Here is a 20,563-nt window from a genome sequence, read left to right as displayed (position 1 = left end):
TCACAGAAACCCTTATAATGTCTTGGGTGATAGGAATGTCTTGTTCTAATGAGGTAACCCTGGGTGGGCTTCTACATGGCTCCTGGATATAGGCTGGTCACCGGGAAGGCCAAACCGTGATTAGAAGTTTAGCATTTTCGGGGCGCCTGGGTGGCGCAGTCGGTTAAGCGTCTGACTTCAGCCAGGTCAGGATCTCGCGGTCCGTGAGTTCGAGCCCCGCGTCAGGCTCTGGGCTGATGGCTCAGAGCCTGGAGCCTGTTTCCGATTCTGTGTCTCCCTCTCTCTCTGCCCCTCCCCCGTTCATGCTCTGTCTCTCTCTGTCCCAAAAATAAATAAACGTTGAAAAAAAAAAATTAAAAAAAAAAAAAGAAGTTTAGCATTTTCAGCCCTGCCCCCCATTCTTTTCAGAGAGAGAAGGGCTGAAAATGGAGTTAATAATGGATCATGTGGGGCGCCTGGGTGGCGCAGTCGGTTAAGCATCCGACTTCAGCCAGGTCATGATCTCACGGTCCGTGAGTTCGAGCCCCGTGTCAGGCTCTGGGCTGATGGCTCAGAGCCTGGAGCCTGTTTCTGATTCTGTGTCTCCCTCTCTCTCTGCCCCTCCCCCATTCATGCTCTGTCTCTCTCTGTCCCAAAAAATAAATAAACGTTGAAAAAAAATTTTTTTTTAAAAAATAAAAAAAATAAAAAATAAAAAAAAAAATAATGGATCATGTCTACATGATGAAGTCTCCATAAAATCCCCGAAGTATGGGGGAACATTCCATCTGATGTTCATTCATTCTCTTTGTCATATTCTTTTTTTTTTTTTAATTTTTTTTTTCAACGTTTATTTATTCTTGGGACAGAGAGAGACAGAGCATGAACGGGGGAGGGGCAGAGAGAGAGGGAGACACAGAATCGGAAACAGGCTCCAGGCTCTGAGCCATCAACCCAGAGCCTGACGCGGGGCTCGAACTCCCGGACCTCGAGATCGTGACCTGGCTGAAGTCGGACGCCTAACCGACTGCGCCACCCAGGCGCCCCTCTTTGTCATATTCTTTAATAAACTGATAAATGTAAGTAAATGTTTTCCTGAGTCTGTGAGCTGCTCTAGCAAATTAATTAAACCCAAGGATGAGATCTTTGTAACCTCCATAACCTTTGATCTGCAGCCAGTTGGTCAGAAACATAGGTGATAACCTGAACTTGTGATTGATGTCTGTAATATGTGTCTGTGGTGGGGAAGAGGTGGCACAGTCTTGTGGGACTGAGCCCTTGTGGAATCTGGATGGGTAGTGGCAGAATTGAGTTAAATTGTAGAACAACCAGCTGGTGTCACAGAGAATTTCTTGTTGTGGGGGGAAAAAACCTCTGCACATTTGGTGACCAGAGTGTGAATGTTCTGTGTGACTAGTAAAGGAAACACACAGGAAAGAAGCACACACTAGGGAAGACTGAGTTTTTCCCTACATAGGAAAGAAAAAGCTGGATTTTTTTTCCTTTACAAATGTAAGCCAGAATTGTGTAACTGAAAGAACCTTGAGAGACCATCTTTTATTGTAAAGGTAAGGCTCTGAGTTCAGAAACATTGTTTTACTCACTGGTGTCTATTCCTGTTATGAATAGTGGATAGATTATTGGCAGGAGTAAAGATCGGTGAAGCATCTGAAGATTGTGGGAAATTCAACCCAAGAGGGAGCTAGCTACGCAGACACCCAAGGCCAGAAGGACTCTAGGCCAAACAAAAGATCTTGCCTTTGAGGTGGTATTTGAAGATCATGAACTTACCCTAGGAATAATAACAAGCCATTTTATTTTGAAATTTTCTGAGCAGCTATATTTCCCCTCATTTTCTTTCAAGGGGCCTCCCCTGCCCTCTCATTGTGAGTCCTTTCCTATGCTTGGCTCTGTATACAGTAGCTATAGCTGTTAAAGTGTGTCTCTCATATGTTTAAGTAAGTTGTTGCGTTTAGATTTTTTAATGTTTAAAATAATTTCATTATGTCTGCATAGGTTTTTTTTTTTTTTTTTTTTTTTTAAGAGTAAGCTGTACACCCAACCTGGGGCTTGAACTCATGACCCTGAGATCAAGGGTTTCATGCTCTACTGACTGAGCCAGTGAGGTGCCTCCCCTTTTAATTAATTAAGTAAGTAAGTAAAATTTTTAAAATACTTTTTTAGGGGCACCTGGGTGACTCAGTCGTTAAGTGGCCGACTTCGGCTCAGGTCATGATCTCGCGGTCCGTGAGTTCGAGCCCCACGTCGGACTCTGTGCTGACAGCTCAGAGCTTGGAGCCTGCTTCAGATTCTGTGTCTCCCTCTCTCTGACCCTCCCCTGTTCATGCTCTGTCTCTCCCTGTCTCAAAAATAAATAAAACATTAAAAAAAATAATAAAATACCTTTTTAATGCTTGTGTAGTTTAATTTCTCCTTTCTTGGCAGACCTATCATAAAACCCAGTAGGGCCTCTGACTGTAGTATAAACTGGTCTTGGAAGGTAGGTTCTCTTCCAGTTCTCCATGGAGAGCAAGATGATACACTTCCTTCTCCATAGCACTGTTGGGAGAATCATTTTCCTTCTACAAAATCTTTTGATATGTTTTCAGAGGACAAATGGTTTTTCATTAAGTTTTTTTTTTTTTTTTATGTTTATTTTGAGAGAGAGAGAGCAAGTGGGGAGAGGGGCAGGAGAGAGAGAATCCCAAGCAGACTCTGTGCTGCCAGCACACAGCCTGATGCAGGGCTGGAACTCATGAAGCATTAGATCATGACCTGAGCCGAAATCAAGAGTTGGGCCCTCACCCAACTGAGCCATCCAAGTGCCCCTACAGTTCTTTTTAAAAAGTAGGGTGACTCCTCAATTTTAGGTTTACATTTTGTAATTAATTAAATTTTAATTTTTATTTCGAAATAACTGGATTTATTTGTAGTTGAAAGAAATGATACTGAGAGATCCTATGTACCCTTTACTCAGTTTTCCCTAGGAGTAAGGTCTTGTAGAACTGTGGTAGCAGTACCACAACCAGGATATTGACACAACCCATGATCTTGTTCAGATTTCACCAGTTTTTATTGTACTCATTTGTGTTGTGTGTGTGTGTATTCAGTTCTGTGCAATCTTAATACATCTGTAGTTTTATGTATCCAACCCCATATTCAAGACACAGACATTTCCATTACCAAAAGGATTCCTCATTTTGTCTTTTTGTAATCATACCCACTCCCCTCCTGTTCCTCCTAACTTCTGGACCCCTGGCAATCACTAAGCTGGTCTCCATTTCTATAAATTTGTTACTTCAAGAGTGTTATATAAATGGAATCATACCTTATGTAACCTTTTGGGATGGGTTTTTTTTTTTTTCCTCACAACATAAATCTCTTGAGACTCATCCAGGTTGTTATGTGTCAGTGGTTTCTTTTATTATTGAATAGTATTCCATGGAATGAATATAGCAGTTAATTCAGTTATTCACTTGTTGAAGGACACTGATTTGTTTCCAGTTTTTGGCTGTTATGAATTAAGCTTCTGTGGACACTTGTGCACAGATTTTTATGTGGACATAAATTTTCATTGCTGAGTGCAGTTGCTAGGTCATATGGTAAGTGCATGGTTTGTAATTTACTTTAAAAATTAGTAGATAGAAATTAGTAGATAAAAAACTTTTCATGTTAAAATTATTTACTCTTACATTTATTTGTTTGGTGAAAAACATCATTTTACAGTTTCTTTAAAGATGTTTTCTTAAACCTATTGTCTGTGTAGCCAGGGAGTTTGTATTTTGGAATAGCCATTGTATCGTTCACAGGCATTATGAGATGAAGGCAAAAAACAGACAGAAATCATATCATAGAATCATTAAAGGGTAGTTTCCTTTCCTATGAAACAATATACATATTCTTGTCTTTTTTGCATTTGATCTTTAGTTTTAATATTGTAGTGAAAGGTTGCATTCTATTTTCTCTTTCTACAGCGGCTATGTGACTATGTTTGTGACCTCCTCTTAGAAGAGTCAAATGTCCAGCCAGTATCAACACCAGTAACAGTGTGTGGAGACATACACGGACAGGTAAAATTTCATGAGCAGATTTTTAGCTTTTGTACTGTCCATAGTCCATGTGTGTTTCCATTTGTGCTGTGAAAAAGCCACCAGAAAAACAACAAAAACAGCTGGTCATTTGGTAGATTGCCTCAGTCTGTGTGACACTAATGATTCCTGGTTACTAATCCAGTGAGTAAAAGCAGTGATCAAATTATTCATGGAATTTGTTGAAATTATATTTGCAAAGTGGATAGAATGCAGCATTATTACTCTGTGGAATGGGGAAGAGAGAAAATAAATGTGGACAGTTCACAGTGATTGTGATTAACAGGAGGTGCTTTGGTTTTAGGCACTAATTTTCTATTCATTTCTATTTATTCACTTTACTCATTCATGTCATATTTTAATGTATCATTTCCTTAGTGGGAATGAGATAGCAAAGGTTCAGAAAGATAAAATTGTTGGTGCGTGATTTCACAGCAAGTCACTGCTAGAATAGGAGGAGGAGGATTTGTCTCCTTTTCTCATCTGCTAGGTTTTTGTCTGTTTTTTAAGAGTTTCAAAGCAGTGGCAGGAGGAGTACACCTCATCTTTAGACTCTTACTGTCACCATATAGCCTAGCTGGAAACCCTCTGTGTTTTGTAGAGGTATTTGTATTTGTTTTTCTTTTTCTTTTTTTTTTTTTTTTTTGGTTTGGTTTTTGGTTTTTGGTTTTAAACTGGGAGTGAAAGCTGAACAGAACACTCAACTCAGTCTGCTGTATACATACAATGGAATTGTGGCTGTAAGACATGATACAGTGACAGTTCTGTGGACTCAAATTTTCAATTCTATTTTTTTCATTTGAAAACTCAAATTTTGTCATTGGCAATAAATACTGTCAATTGTTTCCTTGAAGTGACTGGCTCACTTCCTTCACTGTTGGAAAGATGTTTGCCAAATACCCATAGTATGTTTTTCATTATCTCAAGTAAAAATAGTGTTCCATAAAAAAAGAGGCTACTTTAGCTTGTGACAGGCCTATGCTGTCACTTTTTTTTTTTTTTTTTTGAGAGGGGCCAGGGAGAGAGAGAGAGAGAGAGAACAAGAGCGCGAGTGAGCAAGTAGGGGAGGGGCAGAGAGAGGGAGAGAGAGAGAATCCCAAGCAAGCTCTGACAGTGCAGAGCCCAATGCAGGGCTTGAACCCACAAATTGTGAGATCATAACCTGAGATGAAATCAAGAGTTGGAAGTGACTGACTGAGCCACTTGGGTGCCCTGAGGCTATCAGCTTCTGATACTTAAAGACTTTTCTGGAAAATCATACATACATACATACATACATACGTACGTACGTACTTTCTTACTTTTCTGTTAGTGTGATATTAACAAATATGATTTTTGGTGATGTATAATGAAATATCATTTCTGTTTTCCAAATGACCAGTGTGTTAGCTACTGAGAGTGTTAGACCAGTCTGTCTTTCTTACTAACAGAGTAGGAAAAGACCACTTGTCAAGTTTTGATGTATTAAAGGAATATGTACTGTTATTTCTTAATGTTCTTAAAATACTCTTTTGTAAAATAAAAATATCCCAACAGGCTGAATGCAGAGTCAGGTTATGAAAATCTATTTAGCCAGACATTAAATTTGTTTTGTTTTTGAAAACATTGTTTATTTTTCATTAGAAATCTGTGTATGTTACTATTTAATGAGTTGTTACTGATTTAAAAAATTAAATATTAAAAAGTGATTAGTTTTCTAATATGGTTAATAACAGTTGATATAAGCAAAAAACTTTTTGGGGACCTCTGATTTTTAAGAATATGAATTATGAATGTTCCTGAAGCTAAGAAGTTTAAAAACTACTGAGCTAGCCAGCTGTTTCCTTGCCTCAAACAATGGAATAAAATCCACTTCAGGATTGCTTGTGTTTTAAAATGAGAACATTTATAGAGTTTCTGTGATGTGGAAAACATAATACACGTTAGAGATTATTTGTGAAATGATGAGGTGAGCTTCCAGTAATGTAGGACAAGCTTAGTTGTCTTCACATGTTCTCAGTAAATGTTTATTATGTTCGTTAATTCTGGCAAAACTTCCATTCTGGGGCAGGAACTGTTGGGTCCCTAAAGCAGAATATTTGATCATCTTTTAAATGTATATAGGGTAAATAGGAACTTAAAAAGTTTTTATTTAAGAACATATAGCTATAAGAACTATAAACATGAATAGGAGTTAAAGGACACTTCCACCATACCTTTACAAAAGCAACTGTTTTATAAAACTTTTAAATGTTCCCTTTCTGACTCTCTGTGTGTACATACTCAATTTTTACATAACAAAATTGTGTAGTTTATTATAGGTAAACTTTTGTGTTACATTCTTTTCCCTAATTGTTTTTTTATTTTGCTACATAGTTTCCATCATAACCATTAGTATTTAAAAGAAAAAAATTTTAACATTTATTTATTTATTTTTTTTTTTCCAACGTTTATTTATTTTTGGGACAGAGAGAGACAGAGCATGAATGGGGGAGGGGCAGAGAGAGAGGGAGACACAGAATCGGAAACAGGCTCCAGGCTCCGAGCCATCAGCCCAGAGCCCGATGCGGGGCTCGAACTCACGGACCGCGAGATCCTGACCTGGCTGAAGTCGGACGCTCAACCGACTGCGCCACCCAGGCGCCCCATAACATTTATTTTTAAAAGAGATTGAGTTAAGGGGCAGAGAGAGAGAGGAAGACAGAAAATCTGAAGCAGGCTCCATGCTGTCAGTGCAAAGCCTCACATGGGGCTTGAACTCATGAACCATGAGAGCCGAAGTTGGATGTTCAACTGACAAGCCACCCAGGCATTATAATCATTATTCACTATTGGTCCAGGCCTTTGAGTTGGTAGATCATACTTTGTTAAAATAGTGTCTTATGTTAGTCGTGAAGGTTGTTTCTTTTGTTGTTATAAATGATGTTGTAACACATTTTCTATAATTTCACACAACATTTATTTCCTTCCGTCCGTCCTTCCTTCCTTCCTTCCTTCCTTCCTTCCTTCCTTCCTTCCTTCCTTCCTTCTTTTTGCCCTTAGGATATAGTCAAAGAAGTGGAAATATTAGGCCAGAGTAACACGTGTGTGCACACGCACACACACACATGCTCGTATTATGTGTGTGTGTATATACTATGTAAATTATATGTATATATATCATATATACATCTTTGGGTTGGGAATTGAGAAGTATACTTTCAAAGGGAAGGTCTTTACATAGTAGAAATGGACAGCAAATACTTTGGACAAAAGTTTACCACTTGACTGAGTTGAATATTTGTTTCATTTATTTGCTTGCTAATTTTAAGAAGATAGGAAAATTTTATTGTAAACTTGTTAAAGTTTTTCTTAACTCTAAGCCAGTAACAACGCTTCAGATTTATGAAACATTATAAAGAGTAGTGCTTTATTTCTTTTAGTAGTTAACATTTAAATTTCAGTTTTGTTCACTGTGACTAAGATTTCTGTACTGTTTTAAGTGTTAGAAATTTAAGTAATTTTTTAGTTTCAAGTGTAGAAGATGACTGTATAGGAAATAATTAGTTGTAGTTGGTATAATATATTACAGTCAATTCCTTTAATTCAAAATCCTTTCTTAGACAAACTGTGAAGTTTTCTTTAGAAATTAGGATTAAGATAATCTAGTTGACTGAAGTTACCAAATGGACAATTTATGAGTTTCCAATTTTCAGTCAAATAGAATATGATGAAATAAACAGTTCTGTTTTACTAATTATTGAGAAGACACTCCATAGCTGTAGAGCCTGAGGGTACACACATCTGCAAAGTAGAGTGTAGGAAGGTAGGTTGATTTGCTCTTCAAGATACTATGAAGTATCATGTAAATTTATTCTTTGAAAGAAATTCTTATCCACTTGTTTTCTTATCTTTTGTCTCATTAAAATAGATACTGAGTATGTGGTGGGGTGGTTAGGTTAGCTTATTGACAAGTTAGATAAATGATCAGTTATTTCAAATACTCAAGTGATGGAATGCCTGGCTGTCTCAGTCTGTAGAGCATGCAAGTCTTAATCTCAGAGTCGTGAGTTCAGGCCCCATGCTGTGCATAGAAATTACTTAAAAAAAATTCTCAAGTGATAGATGGGGAGATAAATGACAGAAATTTGAAGGGGAAGGCCTGTAATATTAATGATCTAGGAATGACTTTAATGGTAATTGTGAGATTTATTTTAGTGCTTTTTTTTAAGCTTGAGAGCTGTGTGCTTGGCAGTTTTGCTCACACTTAATTTCTTTTTGTAAGTGTAAATATTTGAGGTCTTCTTAATTAAATGCTTCTTTACACATTTCGCTCTCAGTTTTATTATTTTACTCCTTCACAGGAATTTGTAATCAGCATATATTGCCTTTCTTTTATAGTTTTATGACCTTTGTGAGCTATTCAGAACTGGAGGTCAGGTTCCTGACACAAACTACATATTTATGGTACGTAAACCCCAATGATACCAAATATTTATTAAAATGGAAAAGATCTGACTTGCTACATGTAAATTATGTAATAATTTCATTGCCATGTGACATTCACTATTTAAATACATGAAAAGGTGATTCTGTATTTTTTTACATTTTGCCACGTCATCTAGTTGAAAATAATTGCTTTAGTAAATTACTGTGTGCATAGGACTGGGTTGTAGCCCTAAGTAGTGACTGGCAGAAATATAGCCCAGAACCATAGATTTAAGACACAAATCTTAATTTTACTGTTGTTTTATCACACATTTTGAGCAATTTCATCGTTTATTAATCTGTGGATTGATGAATATAGGCATATACACATTTGGTATTAAGGTGGATATTTGCTTAGTTTCCTTTTGGAATGTAATGTTACTGTTGAATTTTGTCTGAATCCTGTCATTTTCCTCCCTTCTAAAGGTTTGTGGGTCACTTTCCTATTCTTTTAGGTGTCTTCCTATTGTTCTAATATTGTCCCAAGTAAGACATTAATGAGAAGTGTAATTAGTATGGCTTTACATGCAGTTGTTAAATACAAAGCTGAACCCAGAACAGTAGTATAATTTTGGTATCTGCTTTTACAAAAATACTATTTCTTCAATTTGGTAGCTTTTCTGATGCAAAGTGATTTTTGAAATTCATCTAAAGTTTTTTGTTTTTTTAAATTTGTTTTTTCAACGTTTATTTATTTTTGGGACAGAGAGAGACAGAGCATGAACGGGGAAGGTGCAGAGAGAGAGGGAGACACAGAATCGGAATCAGGCTCCAGGCTCTGAGCCATCAGCCCAGAGCCCGACGCGGGGCTCGAACTCACGGACCGCGAGATCGTGACCTGGCTGAAGTCGGACGCTCAACCGACTGCGCCACCCAGGCGCCCCTCTAAAGTTTTTTGATTCACACATGACCTTTTAGAAATATCTGCTAGTGTAGGCGATAGAGAATTGGAAAAATGGTGATTTTCCAGGGAAGATCCTTGAGAGAATTGCACAGCAGGTTCCTGCACTGCTCTTGAATCCTAAGACTAGCACAGACATTTAGTAGAAATAGTTATTTACTTCAATTTGAATTTTTTGTTAAAATCAAATATTCAAATAATTCAATGTTTGATTCTTCATTTTTGTTATTTTTGACTGGGTCTCTGAGTTTGTACACTTTGGTATAAAAAAAATATTGTTGCTATTGTTTCTAACTGTAAACTTTTATTTTACAGGGTGATTTTGTAGACAGAGGCTACTATAGTTTGGAGACCTTCACTTACCTTCTTGCACTAAAGGCTAAATGGCCTGATCGTATTACACTTTTGCGAGGAAATCATGAGAGTAGACAGATAACACAGGTGTATGGATTTTATGGTAAGACTTTCTATTCTCTGATTCTTTTTTTTTTTTTTTTTTTTTTTTTTTGAGAGTAAGAGAGGCAGAGGGAGAGAGAAACGGAATCCTAAGCAGACTCCATATTCAGTGTGGAGCCTGATGTGGGGCTCGATCCCACAACCTTGGCATCATGACTTTGGCTCAACTGACTGAGCCACGTAGGCACCCCTACTTTCTCAACCTTTAAATCCTCCTCTTTCCCCAATCAAGAACCTTACCATGGAGAGAGAACTATTCTTTTTTTTTTTTTTTTTAATGCTTATTTGTTTATTTTGAGAGAGTGAAAGAGCATGAGCATGCATGAGAGTGGGGTAGGGGTAGAGAGAGAGGGAGAGAGAGAATCCCAAGCGGACTCTGCACTGTCAGCACAGAGCCCATTGTGGGGCTCAGTCTCATAAACTGCGAGATCATGACCTGAGCCAAAATCAAGAGTTGGACACACTCAACCAACCAGGTGCCCCTGGTGAGAGAGCTATTCTTAAATTTTTGATGTACATCTTTCTAGATGTGTGCCTCAAAGTGTAGTCCTCAGTTTACCTTATTGGAATCATCTGGGGTGCTTGTTAAAAATGTGCATTGTTGGACCCCACTGAACACCTTTTGGAGTGGGAATCTTAGAATCTGCTAAAGGTGAATGTTCTGCTCTTCAAAGTTTGAGAACCGGGGCGCCTGGGTGGCTCAGTTGGTTAAGCGTCCGACTTCAACTCAGGTCACGATCTCGCGGTCCGTGAGTTCGAGCCCCGTGTCGGGCTCTGGGCTGATGGCTCAGAGCCTGGAGCCTGCTTCAGATTCTGTGTCTCCCTCTCTGCCCCTCCCCCATTCATGCTCTGTCTCTCTCTGTCTCAAAAATAAATAAACGTTAAAAAAAAAGTTAAAAAGAAAAAGAAAGTTTGAGAACCTATTCTATGTATATGTGTGTATGTGTGTGTTTGTAAACATATTTTTGTGTGTGTACATACCTGCTTTTTTCACTTAATGCTGTGACCAGCCTTTTTTCACTTCATTGACATTATTTTTATAGTTGTATCATATTACACTATATGGATGTACTATAATTGATTAAACTAATACCTTTAACATTGAACCTTGGAGTTGTTTTTAAATTGCTGTTATACACATAGCTGAAAGAATATCCTTTTACATATATAAAATTATGTAAGTATGTATGTATCCATTTGTCTGCCCGTGTGCTTGCTCCAGAGAATGCCAGGACCTCAGGGATCAGAAACAGAACTTAGCCATTAAAAGCAAAATCTGCTTCTATAAAACTTTTATATGGTTGAAAGTTTTAAAAAATGAGGTTAGAGAGAGGCTGGCTGGCTCAGTCGGTAAAGCAGTAACTCTTGATTATTGGGTTGTGAGTTCGAGCCCTACATTGAATATAGAGATTACTTAAAAGTAAAACCTGTAAGGGGCGCCATGAATCAATTAATCTTTCAGGGGGTGCTGACGCTGTTAGCATGAAGCCTGCTTGAGATTCTCTCTCTCCCTGTCTCTCTGTCCCCAACCCTCGTCTTGTGCATGTGCACACAAGCTCTTTCAAACTTAAATAAAATCTTTAAAAAAAAAATGAGGTTAGGAAGCTCTTTGAAGAAGATAGCAGAGCTATTGAGATTATTAACATGAAATTTCCTTAAGCACAGTTAAGGTGGATATTGAGAAATTTGAAAATATTTATCTCATGACCCTTTAGTTTTGGATTTTATATTTTGGATTCTTTTTTGTAATTATAAAGGTAAGCTAAAAAATAAAGATAAGTAAACTCTTAACTCTTTGATTTGTAAGCCATTGTGAATTATTAAATTGAGAAATTTTGATAATTTATTGTTTATATAACTTTGTTATTAGTAATTGAAAAGTTAGATGGCTGTTACTTGTTTTTACAAGTTACTTCTGGTTTTCATAAAATACCAAGTACCATTTGAATTAAAATTTTTTGATTCTTATGCAAAACAGTTAATAGTTTGGATAGTACATACTGTGGTGTTAGTAAAAGCCAACTGGCTCTAAGCTTGTTATTATACATATTACTACACCCCCAAATTTGACCAACTTTTTTTTTATAAGTTTAAATTTTTTTTAGTGTTTATTTTTGAAAGAGAGAAAGAGGCAAAGCATGAGCAGGGGAGGGGCAGAGAGAGGGAGACACAGAATCCAATGCAGTCTCCAGGCTCTGAGCTGTCAGCACAGAGCCTGATGCAGGGCTTGAACCTGCCAGCTTTGAGATCATGATCTGAGCCCGTTGGACGCTTAACCAACTAAGCTACTTAGGCGCCCCAATCAACATCTTTTTTTAAATTTTATTTTTTATTTTTTAAAATTTACATCCAAATTAGTTAGCATATAGTGAAACAATGATTTCAGGAGTAGATTCTTTAATGCCCCTTACCCGTTTAGCCCATCCCCCCTCCCACAACCCCTCCAGCCACCCTCAGTTTGTTCTCCATATTTATGAGCCTCTTCTGTTTTGTCGCCCTCCCTGTTTTTATATTACTTTTGTTTCCTTTCCCTTATGTTCATCTGTTTTGTCTTTTAAAGTCCTCATATGAGTGAAGTCATATGATTTTTGTCTTTCTCTGACTAATTTCACTTTGCATAATACCCTTCAGTTCCATCCACGTAGTTGGAAATGGCAAGATTTCATTCTTTTTGATTGCCGAGTAAATACTCCATTGTATATATATACCACATCTTCTTGATCCATTCATCCATCGATGGACATATGGGCTCTTTCCATACTTTGGCTATTGTGAATAGTGCTGCTATAAACATGGGGGTGCATGTGTCCCTTAGAAACAGCACACCTGTATCTCATGGATAAATGCCTAGTAGTGCAATTGCTGGGTCATAGGGTAGTTCTATTTTTAGTTTTTTTTGAGGAACCTCCCTACTGTTTTCCAGAGTGGCTGCACCAGCTTGCATTCCCACCAACAATGCAAAAGAGATCCTCTTTCTCCACATCCTTGCCAACATCTGTTGTTGCCTGAGTTGTTAATGTTAGCCATTCTGACAGGTGTAAGGTGGTGTCTCATTGTGGTTTTATTTGTATTTCCCTGATGATGCGTGATGTTGAGCATTTTTTCATGTGTCGGTTGGCTATCTGGATGTCTTCCTTGGAGAAGTGTCTATTCATCTCTTTCGCCCATTTCTTCACTGGATTATTTGCTTTTTGGGTGTTGAGTTTAATAAGTTCTTTACAGATTTTGGATACTAACCCTTTATCTGATATGCCATTTGCAAATATCTTCTCCCATTCTGCCGGTTGCCTTTTAGTTTTGCTGATTGTTTCCTTCTCTGTGCAGAAGCTTTTTATTTTGATGAAGTCCCAGTAGTTCATTTTTGCTCAACGTCTATTTTTTTAATGTTTGTTTATTTTTGAGAGAGAGAGAGAGAGAGCGAGAGAGAGCGAGCATGTGCGCATGCACTGGCATGCTCATGAGTAGGGGAGGGACAGAGATGGGGAACAAAGAATCCTGATGTGGGGCTTGAGCTCACGAACCTACAGCTCATGACTTGAGCTGAAGTGGGACACTAAACTCACTGAGCCATCCAGGTGCCCCTGACCAATATTTATCAATGCAAGGCAAAAAAGGAGGAAGAGAAGGAAGACTTTTTTTTTTTAAAGACAACATTTTAATCAAGATGCCTTTACCAAAGAAAATGACAACAGCATAACATCTAGTATTGAATTCTCTTGTTCCCAAGCTGTGCCTATCTGTGGTTTTAATGACAGGAAGCCCACGAGCTCCTCAGGTGGGAGATAATTTTAGTCAACATGGAACTTAACATTGATTTTGAAGTAGTAAAAATGTCCATATATAGCTATTAATTATATTGGGCCTTCAGTTCACACTGATAAATGTATACTGAGCAGTTATTGTGAACCAAATGCTTTGTGTATGTATGAAGATGAAAAAGACAAGATTCCTGTCTGCAAGCTCAGCTCAGTGTTAGCGCTCTCATGGTGAGTTTCTTTTTTCTTTTTTTTTCTTTCTTTTTTTTTTTTTTAAATATATGAAATTTATTGTCAAATTGGTTTCCATACAACACCCAGTGCTCATCCCAAAAGATGCCCTCTTCAGTACCGATCACCCACCCCCCCCGTCAGCCCTCAGTTTGTTCTCAGTTTTTACGAGTCTCTTATACTTTGGCTCTCTCTCTCATGGTGAGTTTACATAAGGATCCTGCTTCACACAGACATGTAATTTAGAGAATCATGAGGATGGACCATACCCTGTAGTCTTCTATATCATTGTAATAACGATATGTTACTTTTTTTTTTTTTTCAAAATTAAGGAAGAAGTCAAAGAACAGAACTTCCATGGTATTAATTGAAAGAAGAGATGAATATCCTATTAACTGTTGTAGACAGCATAGAAAGTGTTCAGCTAGGAATATGTAAGGACCTGATTGGCAGTCTGTCTCCCAGTGATGACTGCAGGTGTACTTACTGAAGCTCAAGTATTTCATTGCATGATTTGCAGAAATCTCAGAGGAGACAATCTAGGCCTGAGAAATATTGAGATAGGAATTACCCATGCTCCTGTAATTAAGGGTCCTCTAATTAGTTTACCCTAGTAGAATAAGGTGGTCACATTAAAGAAATTACTCAGCTTGATAGAATTGTCCAGTGTGAATAACATACTAGATAAAAGCATTTGTTTTGGGTTATGTGAATTTAATATTTAGCTCTCCCTGATTATAGCATGTTGATGTCAGCTGCTTTGTAGGGCTGCTTCTGGAATGAAAAGCAGGACCACATTCTTAGACTAGTTAAACACTCGTCTCCTTCATGGCTCTACATGGAAGACCTACCAGGGCTCAATAAGTGTCATAATTTGCCATCCTAGTTTAAGCTAAACTTCTTTATTATTGGAAGTATTCTTTATTTTTATCAGCAGATTCAGAACTTCATTAATGAGAACTCTTCTGTTTCTTTGATAGATGAGTGCCAAACCAAATATGGAAATGCTAATGCCTGGAGATATTGTACCAAAGTTTTCGACATGCTCACAGTAGCAGCTGTAAGTTTATGGAAATCTTTGTAAAAGCTTAAGTATTTTCCTGCCAGTAACACTTTGCATACTTTCATCCAATTGCCATCTCAATTATATTGTTATCATTAGCATTCATTGATGAATTTAGATATGACTGGGTTTATTATTACACTTTCAACTCTGTTATCCTTTTTGCTAGTTAATAGATGAGCAGATTTTGTGTGTTCATGGTGGTTTATCTCCTGATATCAAAACACTGGATCAAATTCGAACCATTGAACGGAATCAGGAAATTCCTCATAAAGGAGCATTTTGTGATCTGGTTTGGTCAGATCCTGAAGATGTGGATACTTGGGCAATCAGTCCCCGAGGAGCAGGTTGGCTTTTTGGCGCAAAGGTCACAAATGAGGTAAAGCCAGTTTTTTTGAGAAAATGGTTTGTTGGTTGCTAGTAGACTACATAAAGAACTATGTGGCTATAGATAACAACCGTCTGTTTCTCATCTAGCTTATGATGTATGTCTTCCTCAATATCCACTTGGTAATATGTATAAAATAAATGTTTCTTTTCTTTCAAATATTGCAATTAAATATTAATATAGCAAGGGCAAGATAGACACACACACAGGTAAACAATTTTTACTATATTTTTAATTGAGATGTAATTGACGTGTAACGTTGTATTAGTTTTAGATGTACATCATGATGATTTGATATGTGTTTTTATAGTGAAAAGCCAACCTTTGAGGTTAGGCTGTTTTCAGTTAAATACACACACATTACATACACATGTAGGGATAAGCTTATATAAGGAAGTAATCCAACATAATGGAATGAAAGAGCTGGGTTCAGCATAATTTAAGTAAGTTATTTATGTTCTCTGAGCTTCCGTTAAGTTACAAAAGAAGGACGATAAATCTCAGAATTCTTTTAAGGATCATACTAAACCCTCAGTATGATAGATATTAATAGCAATATACTTATTATTACACCATAAAAACTTTTTTCATATCTGCTAGTACTTATAGAATGCTTTTTTGTCCAGAAACTTTTAAATAATTACGTGACTGGATGATTTCCATAACTTAGGCCAAAGCAGCTGTATTTGTGTGTAACTTACTGGAATTTTGGGGGATAACTAGTAGAATGGGTTTTGTAATCATGAGAACTCTAGTAGTAACAGGATTTATACTTCATTAGATATTATTCTTTTATTGATGTAGCATGATTTTTTTTTTTTTTTTTAATGTGCTGGTTACTTAACAAAACCTTTCTAAATTACAGTTTGTCCATATCAACAACTTAAAACTCATCTGCAGAGCACACCAACTAGTGCACGAAGGCTATAAATTTATGTTTGATGAGAAGCTGGTAACAGTATGGTCAGCTCCTAATTACTGCTATCGTTGTGGAAATATTGCTTCGATCATGGTCTTCAAAGATGTAAATACAAGAGAACCAAAGTTATTCCGGGCAGTTCCAGATTCAGAACGTGTTATTCCTCCCAGAACGACGACGCCGTATTTCCTTTGAGGCCTTCGCCCATCCTGCTGACCCATTTTTCTGCCCTCTTCTTACCCCAACTCTCGTGTATTACCCTCTTCAATATACTTTTTATCGAGCACTTTGCTGCTGAAATGCTGCCTCTTGCCTTTTTTTTTTAATTTTAAATTATCTAAATTTATTGTTTGTTACGGTGTCTATAGCAATGTTTTTCTATCAATTTTCTCCCCCATCCCATCCCCACCTTGGACTCATTTGAAAAGACTTGAGAAATGTCTTAATACTCACACTGCTGCATGTAGCTCTTGCTTATTTACTGGTCTGGGGGAAACAGGATGTGTTTCCTCTTTTTAAAAAGCCAATTGACAGAACAGACTACACCGAAATGCTCCTCCTTTTGTATCATTCAGCCTTTTGTTTTAGTTTGGTAAGTTTTAAGAAATTTCAGCAGCAAAGTTGTTATTCAGTGGGCACGATGGACTGCAGATGCCTCGAGTTATGTATACCTGTCCCAGATGTAAACGTCATTGTCCTTTGTTGGATGATATTTTAAGTGGATATAAAATAAATTGGTCTAAAGGGCTGCCCTCCTTGTTGTGTTTTTAAATTTTAGTTAAAACTGCTACAGCATATGACTTTGTACAGTAAGATAATTGTATTGATCTTTTTTCAGATTCCTTGTATTTTTTAATAAAGTACTCTTAAATAAAACCCAGATAGGTTAAAGTGTTAGAAATTTTAAACAGCTTACATTGTTAGTTTAAAGTTATTCTTTTCCCCCCCCTCCTAATCAGAGTTCTTGACCCTTTGGTTATTGAGTTTAAAACTTCAACCGAAATTCAATACTATTTATTTTAAAAAAAAAAATCACTAAACTGTGCCTAAAGAACATAACTGCCATATTAATGTTTTGGTTTATATTCTCTAGAGTAATAGAAAAACATTTAATACTTGTAATGCTGATGTGTTCATTTGATACCAGTTGAGTAGAATGTGATCGATCCAGTTTACAATCTATCATGAGTATCATTAAGTAAAATCTGTGTACTTTTCGATGGGAATCATTCTTCTCTTGTTGTAACACTTGACCTTAACTTTTAGAAAGTGTTCATTTTTTAACTGCAACTGGAAAGGTTGAAAAGTCAGGACTCTTGTATTTGTGAACTGTAATTGGAAGCAAAATTTAAAAAAGTGTAGGAAGAAACAGATTGTCCTTTTTTTGTAAAGGTCTGTGATACCATGTTTCAGCTTTGTGTAAGTAATTTGAATATCCAAAGGGTGTGATGATCAGTTCTTTATATGCAACTGTCCACTTAATAAGGACAAGTGTTCCAGTGTCTCTTATGACTCTGGTCATAAGTGATGTCGGAATTTACCATTTTGTGAAATAGTTGGTATCCCTTTACTACTATAATTAATTTTTGTCATTCCAGGAAATCTTTGTGAAGCCAGCCAGTTAATAAAGCACTTTAGTATCTGTTCAGGTAGTTTTGAAAACCAACTTTTCCCCTTCAGGATAAGAACTTCCAGGTTACCTAAAAATGCAATAAAAATCTTTATAGTCTAAGCTTCTTGGCACATAATTTTTCATCAGGGTTTTTTTTTTTTTTTTTTTTTAAATGAGCACAATAATGTTTTGTTTTTTGTTTTTTTTTCCACAACCACCTAGCTCCTTGTTTAGTTTCTAATTGTATAGCTATATGAAAGAGGTGGCTGAGACATTTGCTGCACACACTTGAACTGTTGGGTCAGTAGCTTTGAGTTACTGCCCTGACCCCAGTGTAATTCAGGGGGAAAGGTATTTTTATCTTACAGGGATATGTAGCTATGTATTTTACTAATTGTGAAACACTGGAAATTAATGATACAGACAACTTGGTGTGGTCTTTGAACAGCTCTCTGCAGTATTTTTTTCTGTTACCATAAATTGTATTTAAGTGCTTGCTCCTCTGCTTTTAAGTTGTATCAATAAAATCGGTAACCTCAGCCCTCCCTTCCCATTTGACACTCCCTAGCTCAGATTGATGTAGTTGTTTTAGTTATCCCTGTAATGTGACCTTTATTTTTAAGTCATGGTGTACTGCATTTGTTTGTCACTAGTTGGGCATGTGCCAATAATAATCTGTCCATTCCTTAATTGCCATCTCTATTTTGTCTGATTATTTTCTCTTCAGCTGAATAACGGCTTTTTTGCATGAAAAAAAATAGTTTTTACTATTAGACATGTAAAGGGAAGAGAGAGTGAATGTATTGGACTTTGTAAGCCTAAAAGGAATATTTGGATCCCTCTACTAAATAAGGGCTATGTACGATATAGAGTAATCATGTAGTGGAAGATACTTGCAAGTCATAGATTTGTAGGCAGGAGGATCTGTTACTCCCTGTATCTAGGCTGAATGTAAAATCCTTTATGTTGTATTAATGGGGGTGATAACTATTTTTATTTGCTGATGATATACTTGGTTTCTAATAAAGTGTCCTAGGCTCTAGTGAGAACTGTCTACTTTTAATTGCCAATGACTCCCTTTCCCCTCTTCCTGATATGCTCTTGGCTAGCTTTTTATAGGTTAATGCTTTTTTCTGAAACATCTCACCACTTTAAATGTGTTCATTTGGGTGTGAACGTAAAAAGCCTGGATCAAGAGCACATCTCATATGCAACATGCATCAGCTCCTACTCCGTCTGGATGACTAGAACTGTTGGAAGATTGTGACGTCTTAAACCCTGGGTTTTGCTTTTGAAATAAGGTTTGAAATATTGTTCATTGCATTAAGATTTGTGTGTTTTTGCTTTGTGAGCCCAGCACCAGGTTTTGGAAATGCCTGTATTGTGAAAGCAAATCTGAACTCTTTCTGAGCCTTTTTTGTTGTCAGAAATAGAATTGCTTTCCATCAGCCTCCAGAAAATTGTGTATCTGGAGTCGAAGAGATTTAACAGCACGAATCCAGATTTTTAATTGTAATTGTTTTTTAAATGCTAATGTTTGTAAAGCACCTTCAGTTCCTTGGATGAAAGGTGCTATATTCTCTCAGTGTAAATTAATAAAAAGATTATAGGAAGTTTGTGAGAAAATTTTATCTGATGCATAGTCTGTAGCATGTCCCGACCAAAAGTTAGCATTTTATATAACACAATTTAAACTAAAAAATGCTTATTCCTTCACTTGGTTGCTTGACTAGTAAACAGAAGTGAAACTTTTTCTTGTTTTGCATTTGACTTTGAGCTAAGTGTTCCAGTTCTTTAAAGGAAGTAGTCATTGTTATGTCCTGGACCCCATGCCCAGAACCATGCATCACGAGATGTCACAACTCTTTCGATTGTGTGTTTACAGTGTGTATTCATGCTGATGAAGTATACAGTAGTAAAACACCCAGAAGCATTTGCAAAGTCCCCTAGCATGGTGTCCGACACAGTAGATGCTTGGGGGACTGTTTGTTCCTTATTCCCCTCTTCTTCATTTTCTATTTCCTTACCAATCAGTTGGTGATTGCCTTTTTTACCCTCAGGAGAGTAAGACTATTCTGACTTGGATCACTCAAATATTTTCTTTATTCAAAACTGCATGAAATTTGTGAAGATTTTTTTGTGTGTATCAACAAAAATACTTACGTAAGTATGTTCCACTCAAACCCTGGACATCCACTATTCTCAGCACTCTGCTTTTGGGTATAAATGGGAATGAGATATAAAAGAATACATGGAGGTGTTATGGAATAGCATAAAGAATATAGGCTCTGGGATCAGATCTATGTAAAAACTCAGCTCTGCCAGGCAGTAATAGCTAACTTAGCTAAATGATGTACATGCCCTATTTTGTGTTTACCTTTACTATGGTTCTATGACTATATTACCTCTTTCTGTGCCCTGCCCTCCCTGCCCCTTCAGATGAGGAAACAGATTTAGGATAGGTAACTTGTCCAAGGTTGCATAGGAGAGCTGGAACTTCAACTCCTTTAGGATATGCAAGAGTACATCTTAAACCCTCTTAAGCCATCTTAAGCATTATTTGTTTTTGTAGCTGTATGACCCTGAGTGAGTTGGGTTCTCTAGATCCTAAAATTCTGTGTCTAAAATAAGAATACCATACAGGGTTAACCTCCAGATTAAAAACAGCACACATAAAGCACCTGGTCCCTGGCCCAAAGCTGCTATTTATTGAGGGCTCACTCTA

At 37.0% G+C, this 20,563-nt stretch overlaps 1 protein-coding gene across 1 annotated transcript in view; it reads left to right on the top strand.

Annotated features, from left to right (window-relative positions):
* PPP6C (protein phosphatase 6 catalytic subunit) overlaps positions 1–19,451 on the top strand; it is a 36,826-nt gene extending 17,375 nt beyond the window's left edge. Inside the window, exons 2-7 of the mRNA XM_040482314.1 lie at positions 3,954–4,049; positions 8,427–8,492; positions 9,730–9,871; positions 14,837–14,916; positions 15,089–15,298; positions 16,173–19,451. Coding sequence (XP_040338248.1) covers positions 3,954–4,049; positions 8,427–8,492; positions 9,730–9,871; positions 14,837–14,916; positions 15,089–15,298; positions 16,173–16,421 — 843 coding nt within the window. The 3' untranslated portion in view covers positions 16,422–19,451. The remainder of the gene's footprint in view (positions 1–3,953; positions 4,050–8,426; positions 8,493–9,729; positions 9,872–14,836; positions 14,917–15,088; positions 15,299–16,172) is intronic.
* The last annotated feature ends 1,112 nt before the right edge of the window (positions 19,452–20,563 follow it).

Source organism: Herpailurus yagouaroundi, unplaced genomic scaffold (genome assembly GCF_014898765.1).
Source record: "Herpailurus yagouaroundi ecotype Mexico unplaced genomic scaffold, PumYag 160, whole genome shotgun sequence".
NCBI classification, from domain to species: domain Eukaryota; kingdom Metazoa; phylum Chordata; class Mammalia; order Carnivora; family Felidae; genus Herpailurus; species Herpailurus yagouaroundi.
The sequence above is the reverse complement of the archived record's forward strand: the minus strand, read 5'-3'. Positions and strand labels throughout refer to the sequence as shown.